This window comes from Zootoca vivipara, chromosome 1, assembly GCF_963506605.1.
Source record: "Zootoca vivipara chromosome 1, rZooViv1.1, whole genome shotgun sequence".
Classification (NCBI taxonomy): domain Eukaryota; kingdom Metazoa; phylum Chordata; class Lepidosauria; order Squamata; family Lacertidae; genus Zootoca; species Zootoca vivipara.
In genome coordinates, this window is record NC_083276.1 from 92,642,248 (window position 1) to 92,659,009 (window position 16,762).

General features: G+C 42.0%; 1 protein-coding gene across 2 annotated transcripts in view; it reads right to left on the reverse strand.

The window, feature by feature from the left end:
* MUC13 (mucin 13, cell surface associated) overlaps window positions 1-16,762 on the reverse strand; it is a 19,560-nt gene continuing 2,798 nt past the window's right edge. The window contains exons 2-12 of one of the 2 annotated variants that reach the window (XM_060278960.1): window positions 13,243-13,617; window positions 12,334-12,456; window positions 11,894-12,000; window positions 9,719-9,777; window positions 8,841-8,995; window positions 7,231-7,365; window positions 6,690-6,807; window positions 4,560-4,597; window positions 3,628-3,715; window positions 2,645-2,888; window positions 1-1,642 (exon numbers count right to left, since the gene is read on the reverse strand). In XM_060278960.1, the coding sequence (XP_060134943.1) occupies window positions 1,604-1,642; window positions 2,645-2,888; window positions 3,628-3,715; window positions 4,560-4,597; window positions 6,690-6,807; window positions 7,231-7,365; window positions 8,841-8,995; window positions 9,719-9,777; window positions 11,894-12,000; window positions 12,334-12,456; window positions 13,243-13,617 (1,481 nt within the window). In that variant the 3' untranslated portion in view covers window positions 1-1,603. Of the gene's footprint in view, window positions 1,643-2,644; window positions 2,892-3,627; window positions 3,716-4,559; window positions 4,598-6,689; window positions 6,808-7,230; window positions 7,366-8,840; window positions 8,996-9,718; window positions 9,778-11,893; window positions 12,001-12,333; window positions 12,457-13,242; window positions 13,618-16,762 lie in introns of both variants that reach the window. The other variant, XM_060278950.1, reaches the window with a different exon arrangement.

A 16,762-nucleotide genomic window follows, 5' to 3' on the forward strand; every position in this document is an offset into this window, starting at 1 on the left:
AAGGACAACAAAGCCAGCATTTAAATATTTATTTATTTATTTATTTATTGGTTGGGCACACTACAAGAAGGTCTCCAAGTAGCTTGCAAGGTAAAAAGAAGAACAATAATAATTCATACTTATAAATAAATAAGATATAGGAAATACTATCAATGCAATGCAAATACAGGATCAAAAAGTTCACTTTCAAAACAGGGCAGAGGAAGACAACTCAGCAGCCATAGTAAAAGTGAACTCATTATGGGCATGATTTCAGGTGTGGTGATTTGGATATGTGGGTAGCAAAAGTAAGACTCTCATAGCCATACCCTCCAACACTTCTCTGATGAAAACAGGTACATCCTATTCCATATCTGTCAACATTTCTCCAATGAAAATAGGGCCGAACTAAGGAAATGCGGGAAATTCCGGGATCAAATCAGAAACCAGGATGGCATCTGTAAATCCTGGACTGTCCCTGGAAAATAGGGACACTTGGAGGGTCTGTTTTTTGTGGCAGTGCAGCATAAGAAGCTATGTTTATTCCATGAGAAAATGGTCTCCTTGCACCAAAAGTTTCAGGAACACCAGAACTCAAGTTTGTGAACTAGAGTTGTAGTTAATGATACAGCACCATCTTGTGGACAATGTGCTGTTCATAATTTTTGCAAAGCAATTTCGACATTTTTTGGATAAGAACACCTTGACATAAAGTAACTGTGGTCACATATTACATGCTTTTATTTAAACGCTTATAGCAAGTAAAAAACTTTAAACAGTTTATTAGGGAAAGCATGGCTGACACTTGATTACATCTGTGCGTCAGAATTAAGAGTCATCCAGTAATCTACAAGGACATGAGCATTTGTAAAATGCTTTCTATGGCAGGCCCAGAACTAGTCATTCAGGCCCTGTTGGAGCCAGGCTTCTAGGGGCCAGTGATATCTGCCTACAAACCATCAGCAACTGATCAAGGCAGGTACAAGTACACACATTGTGCTGTGTAGATTCTAGAGTTAACAGCTAATTTTGGGGAACTGGGAATACTACTCTTGGGATCTTTATTGGAGACAGTTGTACACCCACACACACATAGGCTTGGTTTGGTCTTGAACACCTTCCCTACTTTGGAGGAGGTTAGCACTGACCAATAAAAAACCACTATGTAGCATGTTTACCCCAGAGAGGTAGCAATGACAACACAGGGCATTGCAATTATATTTATTTACAAAATAATTTTTAAAATGTGCTTTGGCATGCTGCTGGAGATATATACCAAGTTAAAGGGATTAATAGTACATTACAGAGGTCACGTCACCAACGCGTGTTGCCTGGACTGCTCGCCTAGTTTCTAAGGTAATATTTGTTGAAAACAATACTTAAAAAAAAATCCTTTAAAAAAAGACAAGAAGAAAAGACTCAGCCTTTCTCTGGACTGAGACTAGAGCTAGTGCCGTTTAGGTGGCATGTCGATCCTTCAGAAGTGATTAGTAGGATTCTTCTCCTGTATTGTGAGCACTCTAATTACCAAACAGTAGTGTCACAAAGTGGTTCAGAAGGAAAATGTGTTGGCTTCTCAGTAGTGTTCACATTCACAAACATCTGCAGTCTCTTATGGTTAGACTCAGAATCTGTCTCTTGATGACATTTCAAGCCAGGGATTCTATTAAACAATGTAAAATAACAATAATTTAAGAGGGATAGATGCAGTCACAAAAATAGCCATATATATTACAAAACATGCTTGTTCTGTCTCCTTCCACTAGTCACACCTCTACCATTTAAAAGGTAAAAGTTAGTTCTGTGCTAACAAGCCACAAATACTTCATTAAGTATCACTTATATTGCTATAATTGTGTTATTAAGATGATTTCCCGTTACCTGAACTGCAATGTTCGATGCTAGTTATCCAAATTCACTAGGTGTCCCACAGCAGGAGCCAATATTAGAGGCAAGGCAAGGCAAGGTAGGAATCTGTCCAGGGGGATCAGTGCTCTAAGGAAGCTGGGTGTTGAGTTTCCCATTAGAGTTCAGTTCCCAGTTACAAATGCTGTCAACCATTCAAGGCTTCCAGAGCAAGAGCTGCTAACCCTCTGGCTCTTTTCTGACTCATTACATGAAAAGCAAATGTCCAATCAACAGTGGAAAAAGAGATAAGATATTATAGTTCTTGTAGCCATCACTCAGGTTCCAGGTACCGGTGACGCCAGCAATAGCTAAACAGCTCAAGGAGATGGGATATTGCAGCTTGGCTAAAAGGGGAGATAGTTTCTAAGCAGTTTACAAAATAAACTGAATCAATGGGCAAATACTTAGTGTGGGTAGGTGGGTGAGAGCACCCTTAATTCTTCTAGCTTGGGAAGTCTTTCTCCCCCCGCCCCCTATGTTGTGGCTTTGCTATCTTATATTGTTTTGCCTACTGATTGATTTATGGCAACTTATTTTACTCTATTGTATATTTTGTTTTAATAGGTTGTTTTCCGCTGCGGGGACTTTTGTGCTGAAAAATAGTACAGAAAGGAATTGTAATAATAATAATAATAATAATAATAATAATAATAATAATAATAATAATAATCCAGAATAATAATAATCCAGAACTGTGAAAGGCACAACAGGGCATTAGAAATGAGCAGCATGAATCTCTCCTAAAGCAGCCACTTACATTGTCGTCATCATAGTCCCGCTCAGGAACATAAGCCTTGTTTGCTGCGCCTGCTTCACGGAAATTGCCTCCTTGGTTAGCTGTGGTTGTTCTGGTTTCCCCTGCAGGATTTCCAGCTTGGACTCTGGGGAACATCCTCTGCTTTACAGCAGGGTTGCTGTAAGAGCCATTTCCAGGAGTTTCTCTTGTGGTTGAATAATCATTTTGTAGCAAGCTCCTTCTTTCAAGTGAAGGCTCTTTATTTCTTCTAGAGAGAGAGAGAGAGATGAACACATCTTGGTCTTTTCCATACCCTGATTAACCTTCCTGTATTCCCAAAAATGCAAATTGGACACTTCCCTGAAATGAGTGATAACGAATAATCACAAATAGTGCTGTCACGCAAAACAATGGCCAGGCAGGGTGCAGCTGATTGTATCAGTTTAAGATGATAAATGAATGTTTTTGGCGACAGCTGCTACTGGGGATACAGGAGTAGGCCTGTGTCCAGTTGTTCTCTTACAGTAAGGTAAAGGTAAAGGGACCCCTGACCATTAGGTCCAGTCGTGACCGACTCTGGGGTTGCGCGCTCATCTCGCATTATTGGCCGAGGGAGCCGACGTATAGCTTCCAGGTCATGTGGCCAGCATGACAAAGCCGCTTCTGGCAAACCAGAGCAGCACATGGAAACACCGTTTACCTTCCCGCTGTAGCAGTTCCTATTTATCTACTTGCATTTTGAGGTGCTTTCGAACTGCTAGGTTGGCAGGAGCTGGGACCAAGCAACGGGAGCTCACCCCGTCACAGGGATTCGAACTGCCGACCTTCTGATCAGCAAGCCCTAGGCTCAGTGGTTTAACCACAGCGCCACCTGGGTCCCACCTGGGTCTCTTACAGTATTTTGATGCAAATTCAATAGGGGAAGTTAGACTCAAGTGGCCACCCAGTGTTATAAAATGTACCGTTAGGCATATTCAGACAACTCAAAGAGTTGCCATAGGTACCTGATTACTTTGTAGATGAGCACTCCAATTAAGACTATAATAACAACTCCACACGTAACAGATACTCCTACGAGGGCTGCCAGGTAAACTGAAAAGAGAATGATGCTGCTGATAATTTGTTATTTATATGCCACCCTTCTGAGTGGGTTACCCCAGTCATTCTGGGCAGCTTCCAACAAATAAAAACACAATACAACATCAAACATAAAAAAATTCCCTAAACTTCAGATGTCTTCTAAGAGTCAGATAGTTGTTTATTTTATTTTATTGCACACATGACCCTCTTGCAATATATACATAGCATGTTTTATAAGATGAAAACATTCAGCTATTCAGAAGTAGGGATGGACAAATCTGTCAACTTTCAGTTCTCTCGGGTTCTCATTTTTCCAATCTTAAATTCCGTTCTCCACATATTTCCAGCAATTTGTGTGGGATTTTAAAAATCTAATTATGAAAATTATTAGGCATTTTAGTGTAAAATTATCCTAATGAACAGGATTTTGTATGCAGTTTGGACCAATATACACATTTTTGCAAGCTATTTTCCTCAATATAAAGCATATTTGTACGTTATTTTCTCTAATATAGGCATTTATATGTACAATTTACTCTAATGCATGCATTATTGTACACATTACTAAGCTGAAAAACATCACTGCAAAATTTGGAGAAGTGTGAATTTTGAAAGATAGCTGTGTTTCAGTTCACGTATTATTTTGAAACATGCAAATTCACTAAGTTTGCCTTTAAACACAAACTGAATTAAATCCCCACCCCTGCCCCACTCCTAGTCAACACACAAAAAAATTGGGTGAAGGTATATTTATTGCTGTGAATTCATTGTCCTAATTCTGTTACTATGGACTCTGCTCAACTTGTCGATAATGGCTCTAGGCTTTATATAAAAACCACCCCAAAGTCATGCTTACCTTCTTTACAGTCTTCTCCAGAGTAGCCAAAATTACACCTAAAAACAAAGAAAAGGTCACACAAAGTTACTACTGTACATGACATCCAAACTATATGGGGATTGTCCATATAGTGATAGTACCGTAACTACCAAGAAGAAATAGAACAGAGGAACTGACACACTTGTCTTTCTGTAGCCCAAATGATCTTTTCTTACCATCACAGCCTCAAGAGGCCACTGCCACTCTAATTAACACCCCTCCAATTTCTGTGCCCCCATTTCTTTCTTTCAGTAACAAATTGGGGGGAATGGAAAATGGGGGGGTCCTCAGCACCCCCCTATGCCTTCACGTTTTTATCCTCCCTGTAGCAAAACATCAAAGCACTTAGAGGAGGAGTAGAGAATTATTAAAAGAGTATTAAAAGAACTGGCAGAGGTGATTTCAGAACCACTGGCAGTAATCTCTGAGAATACCTGGAGAACAGGCCAAGTCCCAGCAGACTGGAGGAGGGCAAATGTTGTCCCTATTTTCAAAAAGGGGGAAAGAGAGGACCCAAACAATTACCGCCCAGTCCGCCTGACATCAATACCAGGAAAGATTCTAGAGCAGATCATTAAGGAAACGGTCTATGAGCACCTAGAAAGGAATGCTGTGATCACTAAAAGTCAGCATGGGTTTCTGAAAAATAAGTCATGTCAGACTAATCTGATCTCATTTTTTGACAGAATTACAAGCCTGGTAGATGAAGGGAATGCTGTGGATATAGCCTATCTTGATTTCAGCAAGGCCTTTGACAAGGTGCCCCATGATATTCTTGTAAAGAAGCTAGTAAAATGCGGGCTAGACAATGCTACCATTCAGTGGATTTGTAACTGGCTTACTGACTGAACCCAAAGGGTGCTCATCAATGGCTCCTCTTCATCCTGGAGAGTAGTGACTAGTGGGGTGCCACAGGGTTCTGTCTTGGGCCCAGTCTTATTCAACATCTTTATCAATGACTTAGATGATGGGCTTGAGGGCATCCTGATCAAGTTTGCAGATGACACCAAATTGGCAGGGGTGACTAATACCCCAGAGGACAGGAGCACACTTCAAAATGACCTTAACAGATTAGACAACTGGGCCAAAGCAAACAAGATGTATTTTAACAGGGAGAAATATAAAGTACTACACTTGGGCAAAAAAAATTGAAAGGCACAAATACAGGATGGGTGACACCTGGCTTGAGAGTAGTACATGTGAAAATGATCTAGGAGTCTTGGTAGATCACAAACTTGACATGAATCAACAGTGTGATGCAGCAGCTAAAAAAGCCAATGCAATTCTGGGCTGCATCAATAGAAGTATAGCATCTAGATCAAAGGAAGTAATAGTACCACTGTATTCTGCTCTGGTCAGACCTCACCTGGAGTACTGTGTCCAGTTCTGGGCACCACAGTTCAAGAAGGATACTGACAAGCTGGAACGTGTCCAGAGGAGGGCAACCAAAATGGTCAAAGGCCTGGAAACGATGCCTTATGAGGAACGGCTTAGGGAGCTGGGTATGTTTAGCCTGGAGAAGAGAAGGTTAAGGGGTGATATGATAGCCATGTTCAAATATATAAAATGATGTCATATAGAGGAAGGAGAAAGGTTGTTTTCTGCTGCTCCAGAGAAGCGGACACAGAGCAATGGAGTCAAACTACAAGAAAGAAGATTCCACCTAAACATTAGGAAGAACTTCCTGACAGTAAGAGCTGTTCGACAGTGGAATTTGCTGCCAAGGAGTGTGGTGGAGTCTCCTCCTTTGGAGGTCTTTAAGCAGAGGCTTGACAGCCATATGTCAGGAATGCTTTGATGGTGTTTCCTGCTTGGCAGGGGGTTGGATTGGATGGCCCTTGTGGTCTCTTCCAACTCTATGATTCTATGATTTCCAGTTCAAAGGCTTCATCCCACATGCCAGTGGCAGGCAGAGCCAGAAGCTAAAAGTGGGAGGAGCAAGAGATGTTGTTTGTGGATAGGTATGGCCTGAGCAGAATCCTGAGGTTCAGACAGAAAGACCTAAACAGCTGCATTTGGTCTGTGGGCCTGAGATTTCCCACTCCTGCTTCGGGAAAGGCCAGGGAGAACCATGGTAAATACCCCTCCTTCCATTTGCCTCTTACTTACTCCTGACATTTGTCACCCTCTTTTTGGAAACCAGACTGACACCGACACTCTGGAACGTTTTCCGCTGTCATAATACAGCGTTGATTCTTTTCCGGAGAGCACTCAGTGGACTTACAAACTGTATTGAAAGTGGAAAATGAGAGATAGTCAAATATAGCATTGTACCGTACCAATGGAAGTCAAAAGTACTTGCTGCACAAACACAAAATATGTGGCAGGAAAATTACAGTGCAAAACATTTCCAGGTTAAGGGGCTGGCAAACATTTTTTTTTCTGGAAGCAAATGACAAGGAAAGGAGCGCTTATGAATATGTAGAGCGAAATTGGGAAGACGAAATAAACAGCTTTGTAAATTCATCCCAAACCCCCAGACATAAAGGAAGGGAAGGGGGAAAGTAAGAGAAATGCTATGGGATAAAATATTCAGGGTGGGTGCAATTCAGGATGAATGCTCAATAAATAGGTAGTCTGAAGGAGCCAAATGACAGCTGAAAGCAGAGATGAGAAGGGTGAGAAAGAAAGGACACACATAAGGCCTTACGTAAACAAGCTTTGTCCTCGGTGTTCTTCTTGGCAAGATGTGAATGACATTCACAGGTAGGATGAGAATCACTGCTTGTGTCCTTGCATATCGTAGTTTTTACATCACAGCCATAAACAGCACACTGTGATAGATCTAATACAGAGAGCAACAGCAGAGAGAGCAACACCACTTTCAGCAACCGTTATTTCTATATGTTAAGCACAACTTAACAGCAGATTCTTTCAAGGAAGGAAGCAATTAACAAGGGCAGCTGGCACATGTACCTTCAGTCAGTAGCAGTTGGTGGGGGGAGGGGGTGGAGTGGAGTGGCATTGCTCACCTGGCTTCCTAATATCCTCACTATCTTCCCGTCTCAGGAACTATCAGTGAGACTCAAGTGTTAGGATGCCCGGTGAGCAGTGCTCTCCTGTTGATTGCTACTGCCTACAGCTGTGGTGATGCAGAGCCCCTAGAGCTCATGTACACAGCATCTGCATGAATGTAAAGCAGCAAGCAGGGCGCTTCAAACTTTGGTCACTAGCAATCAGTCTCCAGTATTTTCTGTGCTCTAGGGCAGCAAGCAAGTTAGGGTGTATTTTGGAAAAGAGTACCCTCTGAGCTTCACTTGTCAAGCAAATTGGAATAAACCATTGGCTGCCGAGCCAGTTTATCAGCCTGAGCAACTTGTAGACAACAGTCTGTCTACTCTCCTGGTTGTGACCTCACATTTGCCTCTGGCTCTTTGATCCCCATCCATCTGATTCAGTGCCTGGCCTCTGGCACAGATGTGGCCATTTTGATTGCTTTTCTGACCATGTACCTGCATCTCATCAGGGCCCCTTGAGCTAGCAAGGTCTGACAACACACCAATGTGTCAAAGACAATGTTCCAGTAGATGCCTTCATCCTGTTTTACTGTTCCTTGGCCTGTCACTGTTTGACGGGCAAACAATGTTAATTATTTGTCTTCTCAGGTAAAACATCTGCTTTGGGGGTGAAAGTATAGGAAAGATACTTAACGCTCAGATTAAGATTGAAACTGAGAGCAGCAGGAGATTTTGTGTAAGATCTCACATACACACCCACTAAAAACTACTATTAACATACAGTAGTTATTTAGACAGCATACAGGTTCTGTCACAGAAAGTCTTGGCTTGAGAACAGCACTGGCATGCTCTTGGGAATTATAGAACAGCAGCAACTGCAGTTCTGGGATGCAAAAACATATCTATAGGGAGCAGCAGCAGTATAATTGTGTAACTGTCAGAAACAGTACAATTACTTTATCCCAACCAACAGGAAGAACTTGGGGTTGTTGGTTTTTTTTATAGGCAGGAAATGAACTCAGTGCTATTGCTTTTTAATGTCCTCCCTAAGAGGTGGAAGAATTACATTCACCTTTCTCTGCTAGGCTGGACTTGATTGACTGGTCGCAGTTCATCTCAGCAATTAAAGTCATAGGTATGTAGTACTGCAAAGAATGGGATTTTGGTCTCAAGAGGAAGGAGGAACGAGAGAATTCCATCGAACAGAAGGAGCACATTGGGGATAGGGATTTTTCTATAGACTACTTAGTAATAACACTGGTGTAGGATCATGTAAGGATTCTGAAAAGGGTATGGTACTTACTCCGATCGAACTTGATGTCATTTGAACTATTAACCTTCTCCATCCATACTTGAGGTGTTACATTTGTGTTTATATCAAACAAATTGATTAATGTAATGTCGATGTTGTTTGCGGCTTCAGCCTTACTCAGCCTTTTCGATGCTTGTGTAGATTGTCTGAAATGTATATACAGTACATATCTTAGAGATATGTTAGCAATATACTGTGTGTGTGTGTGTATACATACAGCCAAAGTACGGTGTATATATATGGGTACCTTATGCCAAGTTAGAGCCTTGGTCCACCCAAACACTACTGTAGACACCAGCTAAGTGACCTAACATATTATTCATTAGATGATGCCTTATGAGGGGCTACCCCACATTTTGTTCAAAAAAATTGCTTTACAGAGGTAACTACCATAGAGTTACAGTATCAAAATTTTCAAAAGTAGAGAGTCGGTGGCTTGGCTTTTGAAAAACAGGGGGTCCTCAGTAATTAGCTAATTGGGAACCACCTGCTCTAGAGTACTAGCAAATTTGATTCTTCCAAATGTGGCTCCTTATGTAGCAAAAATGACACCATCCAAGTACAAGAGGGAGGTATCTGCAGGATAGGTGAAACTTCCAAGATTTGCAAAAGTGCAAAAAAAAAAAAAGTTTAGAAAAAGAACCCTAATTGCAGTGTGGTGGGGAGTCTGATGAAGACTGAGCATGCTTACTGGCCTCAAAATGCTGTCTGACAGTCAGAGGTAGAAAACCAGGGGTGGGGTGGGTGGGTGTGGAAAGGCATATCCTTGAAAAGGGCATGAGCTAGAATCCTAACTAGGAACATTCTCCAACACAACATTTTGTTGAAGGCCCTACTGGCTATGTATATATTAAAGTTGCCGTACTTACTTTATGCTTATAATGATTGTTTCCTGGTAACTTTTCTCATCTTTGAATATGTCACTGAACTGTAAAACATGGATAAAAATAAGGATCAGTTAAAAGGAGGCAGGAAATAAAGAGAAACAGACTGGGGCGGGGGAGGAGGGGAGGAGATGACAATTGCAAAACTGAATCCCAGAGCAGTAGCCCATGTACTCCTTCCAATCCCCTATTTCTTAGAGGTCTCCCATGGACCAGAAGCACAACTTGTGAGTCATGTCAGTAATGAGTCATGCCTCCAACGCAGTAGGCACAACTCTATGGAACTCCCTCTCATTAGAAATCAGGCAGGCACAGTCCCTGCAAAGTTACAGGTTAAAACAGTTTTTATTTTAGAAGGCATTTGGACTCTGAACATTGCTTGAGTGTTTCTATTGTCTGGTGTTTTGATCTATGTTTTAAATTTTTTAGACAGTAGGTTTTATTTAAAACTTGCACACCATTCTCTTGAAACAGAAGCACCTTGTGTTTTAAGTGTTCTTGAATGCTTAGTTTTCGGAACAAACAGTAGCTTAAAAGTTCCCCTTTCATGCTGATTGGGCACCTCTCTAGGGTGCTGGAGGCAGGGTGCCTGCTACCCCCTGCAGCCCTAGAACACTATACTACTGCTTGCAGTAAACAACTACCAGGAAGGTATCGTAGAGGCTCTACCCTAGCCAGCAAACCACTTCTTACAAGATGGCAAGTGACATACTGCGAGCAAAGATAAAACGTTTACAGAGCTCACTTGTGTGGAGCTCTAAGTAGCTGAATATATCATTATGTCTTCAGTCCCCTTGTCCATTCTTCTACATGCTTCCCAAGGCAGTACTCTTTAATTTCCACTCTTGCCTCCATATTACAAATTTATTTTCAGATGTGATGTACAAGGTAGGAAGAAAACTCAGAATAAACTTCATTTGCATGTAACAACAAACAACAAACCATGCTTGACCATGGTTTTGCTTAATGCAAACTGAGTTGCTGAGTAACTCACAGATGTTATAGTGATAACTCTAGAAATGGACGACCATTCAGCTTCATTCAGATGTACTCACATACTGATTTTAAATTATATCACATTGTTTCTTTTATTTGTATTGCTTCTTTTATTTCTTATATTGTGTTTTATTGTATCAGAGTTTGAATTCTATGGAATGTAAATGACAATACGATTACCATAAAAGAAGCAAGGAAACACTATTTAAAATCATACCGCATCTGGCATAGAGCATTACAATTTGTACATCGCGCAACTCATAAGTGGTGCGTCAAGAGAAAAGAGTCTTGGAACTGCTGCTCTGGAAGCACACACAGGTTTTAAATGATTAAAAAATTTCAGCAGTGTATATGCAAAAATAAAACTGATATTTACACACATATCTGAACTGCCCATTGGATTAGTTTCCTCCCCTACTTATGTTCAGTGGTGTCTTGTATAAATTGATGGTGAAGTTTGCACCATTTCAGAACTTCTGAAGTTCTCCAGTGCAGTCAATTGCCAAGTGAATAATCAAAGGGGGAGCTGGCTTGTGGGGCAGTGCAGTCTCTGCCATGGCCAGGAGAGGGATCAGGTGTTCCCAGGTTCTCACAGGGCTTCCTTCTTTGGCATGGCCCAGAGAGATCTTGAGAAGGAGCAATAGGCTCTTTAAAAGGAATTGTCAGGCCTGACCTTGGCCTTTTTCTTTCCCTTTATTTTCTAGAACTTCATAACCACTTCCGAACAGTCTTGCCTTATAACCACTAGGTTTGATTGGGTACAAACTGGCCCTCAAATTTGAAGGCAATTCGAAGGAGTTATTTTATGCGTGGAAATAGCCATATCACAAGGCTGTAGACAAGAGTATCATTTTAATACAATTATTAAGTGGCATTTTCTGCATATTAAGTAAGCTTGCATGACACGAACTTGTTTCCCAACTATAGGATAAAATCTCAGTCTAAATAAAAGTAGTATCTGCACATGCAGACAAAATCTGGTTATAATGTACAGTATATGTCAAAAAGCACCCTCAGTGAACTTTTTCTCTATGCAGTTTAACCATACTCACTCTGATATATCTATGAATAGCAAGAAATATCTATATGTACCTATGTCTTTAAAAGAAAAAGATGTAGAGCATTAGTTTATAGCAAAGAGGATATACAATGAAATAAACTTACAATGTTGGTGACATTGTGGTACAAAGCTGCATAAACTTCAGAATGAATATTTTCCATATCTTGATTATATGGTTGAATCAGAGTGAATTCTCCTGGAAATACTTTGCCTAAAATTACAATGGATCTTATATTAGTCATATAACATCTGGAAAACCAATCCTCTATTAGCTGTAGCTACATGCTAGACTTGCAATTTGTCAATGTATGCTTGTTTTGAAAAGGATATATTGTCCTGGGTTAGACAAGAAACAGGGGGGGGGGAATCATGATTCTAGGATTTGTTTAAACAAAGAGAGAGAATGCTAGGCATTGGTGAATGGATGCATATTAGTGTTTTCTTCAGACATGTTCAGCATTCACTAAAGCAGAAGCATCGTAACAGAAGCATTTGTATTCATTTGAACAGAGCCACACAAGAGATAAATAAATGCACAACTCACCTTGCTGGCAACCTGATGTGTGCATATAGTAAAATCCATAAGGACATTGGCATGAAAAGCTTCGGAACAGATCAATACATGTAGCAGCATGTTCACATGGTTGGTCAGCACAAGTAAGGGGTCCTAAAATGAAAACCATAATGAGAACCAGGATTTCCACCCCTCCTTATAGATTATACATTGGAAGAACTTATAAAGCCCACCAGATCCATTGAGAATGCATAATGGGGCTTCCTCCCCTCTCCTCCCCTGTACATACCCCTCACCACCCCCATATCTGCTCCAAAGAGTTGTATGACACACACACCCCAAGCAGATTTAGGGGGTGTGCCTGTTAGGATTCTTTTCCCGTGTTGCAGTCATGGGATTGTTTATATCACATGACAGTGTATGTTTTAATTCCACATTGTGGGAAGTGACGGAAGCAGGATGTTTGGATTACTGTGTTTCCGTGATGTTGGACATTTGTCCTTTGTCCTTTCTCTTTGCTGTCTGATGCTGAAGAGGAAGGAGCTGAGTTGTGATGCTCCGAGTGTGTATATGTAAATAAACATAGTTTAGCCAAAATGCTGCGCTACTGAGTCTGTACACTGACTACCTATACTCTACTGATCCTGAAGTGTGCTGATTCCTCTAAGGTATCAGTTACTGTGATGTTTGGGCTGGATAAAGATTTTGAATCTCCCGAACAAATGACCAGGAGGGAGAGAACATGCCAGCCGGGCATGTGTCTCTGCCAGACTCCTACTCGTGTGTAAGACCTCCTGACAGTGCCTGGGGGTGGGGAGAAGAGGGGAAAATATTCTGTTGTGAAAGCAGACATCCTTGTTATACAATATGCTTTGCAATTTGGTTAGTGTCTGGTTATTTTGAACAAAACAAGCCAGGAAGCAGTTGTGTAATGATTACCTGATGTAGTTAGTATTCCTGCAGTTGTTGCATTTGTGGAAGTTGGAGCATCCGCTGAGTTTGTGAGCATGGAGACACTCGATGATTCTGTGGGCATGGAGACACTCGATGTGTCTGTGGGCATGGAGACACTCGATGTTTCTGCAGGCGTGGAGACACTTGATGTTTCTGCAGGCGTGGAGACACTCGATGTTTCTGCGGGCGTGGAGACACTCGATGTTTCTGCGGGCGTGGAGACACTCGATGTTTCTGCGGGCGTGGAGACACTCGATGTTTCTGCGGGCGTGGAGACACTCGATGTTTCTGCGGGCGTGGAGACACTCGATGTTTCTGCGGGCGTGGAGACACTCGGTGTGTCTGTGGTATTTGCTGCTCCTGAAAGTAAAACAAATAAAGGGGAGAAAAGCACCACATCTTTGTGCGTCTAATTCAGGGGTCCCCAAACTTACCCAGCTTCGGACCAGATGCTCGCCACGCTGATTGCATGGTGGGCCGGAGGGTGGGGGAGCGCCTGCGGGGGTGCGGGGGCACACGGCTGGGCACGCGCATCTGCAAACACTATTTCTGGCACACTCCCAACCTGGAAAGCGCCGGAAATAGCTTGTGCACATGCGCAGAAGCCTCCTCCGACACGGAAGTACACCGGAAATGACGTTTGCGTGTGCGCACAAGATATTTCTGTCGCTTTTCCGGGTCGGAAGTCGGCAACCGCGCCGCACTGCGCCCGTAAGAGCAGGTGGCAGCAGCGGGGGTTCCCGGGTGCCACATAAAAAAGCCTCGGGGGCCGTATGTGGCCCCCGGGCCGTAGTCTGGGGAGCCGTGGTCTAATCTATCTATCTATCTATCTATCTATCTATCTATCTAAACAACAAATAACAATTACAGTCCTCACTCACAGAAAGAGTAAGAGAACTAGTGTCATAAGCAAGTACACTTATTCAAATCTATAATATTTAATGTAGCGTCATTTGTTTTGGCCATAGTGGAATTTTGGTTCACAGTTGTTGTCCCGTGTTTAGGCCATACATATTGTCTCTAGTGGGCTGTGGGAGTGGGCCTCAAGCCTGCAGGACTTCCACCACACAGGCAGCAGTTTCAGAGCCTCTGGATGTAAACACCTGTACAAAGAGCCCCTGGTCCCATGTGAAACATTTGCGTGTGGAGGTCCCCAAACCACCCCTAAATAAATCACAACGTAGACAGGATTTAAGTTTAATGGTTTTTGGCATGAATTTGGCCACAACTTTATTAAATCCAAAACAATGTGAGTGGTTGCGTAGGCATTGGTTCTCAACTGTCACCTAAGGACAGAAATGATAATAATAATAACTTGCCTTGTCAACACGGGGAAATCCAACAGGGAGAGACGGGGACCCGGGTGCACTGAACTCTCCCCTCTTCCTTCAGGCTCCCAGAGGCATCAATATGGCTTGACTTACTAAATTGATACATACGATTATGCCCAACAACAGCCCCATATCCAATCAAACGGTGGCCACTCATGCCCCCACCTTTGTCACAGGCGTGGTTTGCTAGCCCCCACTGCAAATCGTGCTCTCTATAATGGAGAACCCGCAATGCCAAGAAAAGGGAGTGGACAGGTTGAACTAGTCCTGGAAGCCATTCAGCAGGCTGTTGAAAATGTTGGGGTGCAACTCAGCTTGCACTATAGGCTGATATACTTGCATGAAGAGGCTAGATAGAGAAGAACCTCCCATTTTCCTAGACAGCCCTTGTGCTGATCTTCCCTCAGGTGCTAGGCAGCTCATTTCCTACTTCCTACTTCTTCATTCTTAGCTTGTTAAAGGAGCAATCTTTTGTGTGCCCTCCTGCTGAGAACAAAGAGCAAACATGGCTCCTTGTATATTTCCATCTTAGCTAGAAAGAACTTTCCTATCAATGAACCTGGCTTTGCTATTTTCCTAAACTCAAGACTCTCAATGTGATTATATCTAGGGTAAAGTGTGTTCTTTCAGCAGTGATTCAATATAAAATTCAGCATCAGTACAGACACCGCTGGTAAGGAAAGGAGTTGTACACGCTCTGAGGCCGCCTCCAATAAAAGTTGGACTTAAGAATTCTGCACAAGATCCAAGTTACAAATCAGAACAGTTCCACAAAGAGTAGTGGATTTCAATAATCAAAATGGAAGGCTATCAAAGAATGAATAATTGTAGAAAGTTCTGTATCCTGAGGAAAAGAGTGTCACTATGACATTAGTGGGAACTGATCAAATGTTATCTCACCCATAACTGACACCTCAGAATCAAGTAGTTTAGCTGATCAAAGATCACATTTGTGCTGTGCATCTGATTGAATCTTTTCTGAAACCCTGGAGAGCCACTGCTATAGACAATACTGAGCTGAGTAGACTAGTCTGACTTGCAAGTGAACTGTGACGCATTTTATCAAAAGGGCAATTAAAATCATACTCCTTCCAAATTTTTATTATTATTAAAAAATATTCATTTTTCTCAATGTGCCCTGACTTTATTCCCTATATAGTTAAGAGACTCTGCAAGACCACACCCAATTATATTATACTCACATTAAGAAGAATGACTAATAAACACATGATACCTGTTTATAACTAAAAACAAACTGAGCTCTCCTAATCTGATATTGGCACGCAAGGATGATGTAAACCAGGCATCCCCAAACTGCGGCCCTCCAGATGTTTTGGCCTACTACTCCCATGATCCCTAGCTAACAGGACCAGTGGTCGGGGAAGATGGGAATTGTAGTCCAAAACATCTGGAGGGCCGAAGTTTGGGGATGCCTGATGTAAACATTCTACCTGTATTTCCTATTAGCTGGGCTATGTTCAATGTCTTTTTAGTAACATATAAAGCCCTGAACAACTTGGGATCAACATGTCTGAAAGTTTGCTTGCCCCTGTATAGACCTGTAAGATCATTCATCTGGAGAAATTTAACTCATGGCACTGCATTCTACAGAATATCCCAGGGGTGTGAGCCAAAAATGGGAATTTTCTGTCATGGTTCCTGTTAGCTGATATACACTTCTCATGAAGATTCAGGTATACAGTTGGGTGTATTCCTTGTCCTGGACCCTGTATTATCCATTGAGACACATGTGACCTCAGTGGCTAAGAATAACTTTCAGCAACTGTCCGGAGAAGTGGACTTTGCCTTTATTTCACAAGTGCTTGTTATATACCATAATGTTGCCAGGAGAACAAAGATCCTCTGCCAATTTATGAGTATTTCCTTAGTGCACTTTGCTTCCAAAGGTTCTAGTTTTCCTAGTAGAGGAAAGCTAAGAAGAAGCCAGGCTGCACAGGCCCAAGGCAGAATCCCACCAAACATCTCAATTGACACAGGCAAGGGAGTGGCTTCACCTGCTTAAAATTACCATGGGGCCTTTGGATAATGTAAACTCTCCTGCCTTCACCTGGCTCGGATTTAATCAATGTCTCTTTGTATGCCAATTGTTCTGCTTCCTGAAGCTCTTAACTGTAGAAGAATAGCAAATGGTCTTGAAGAAAGGTGTGGATACT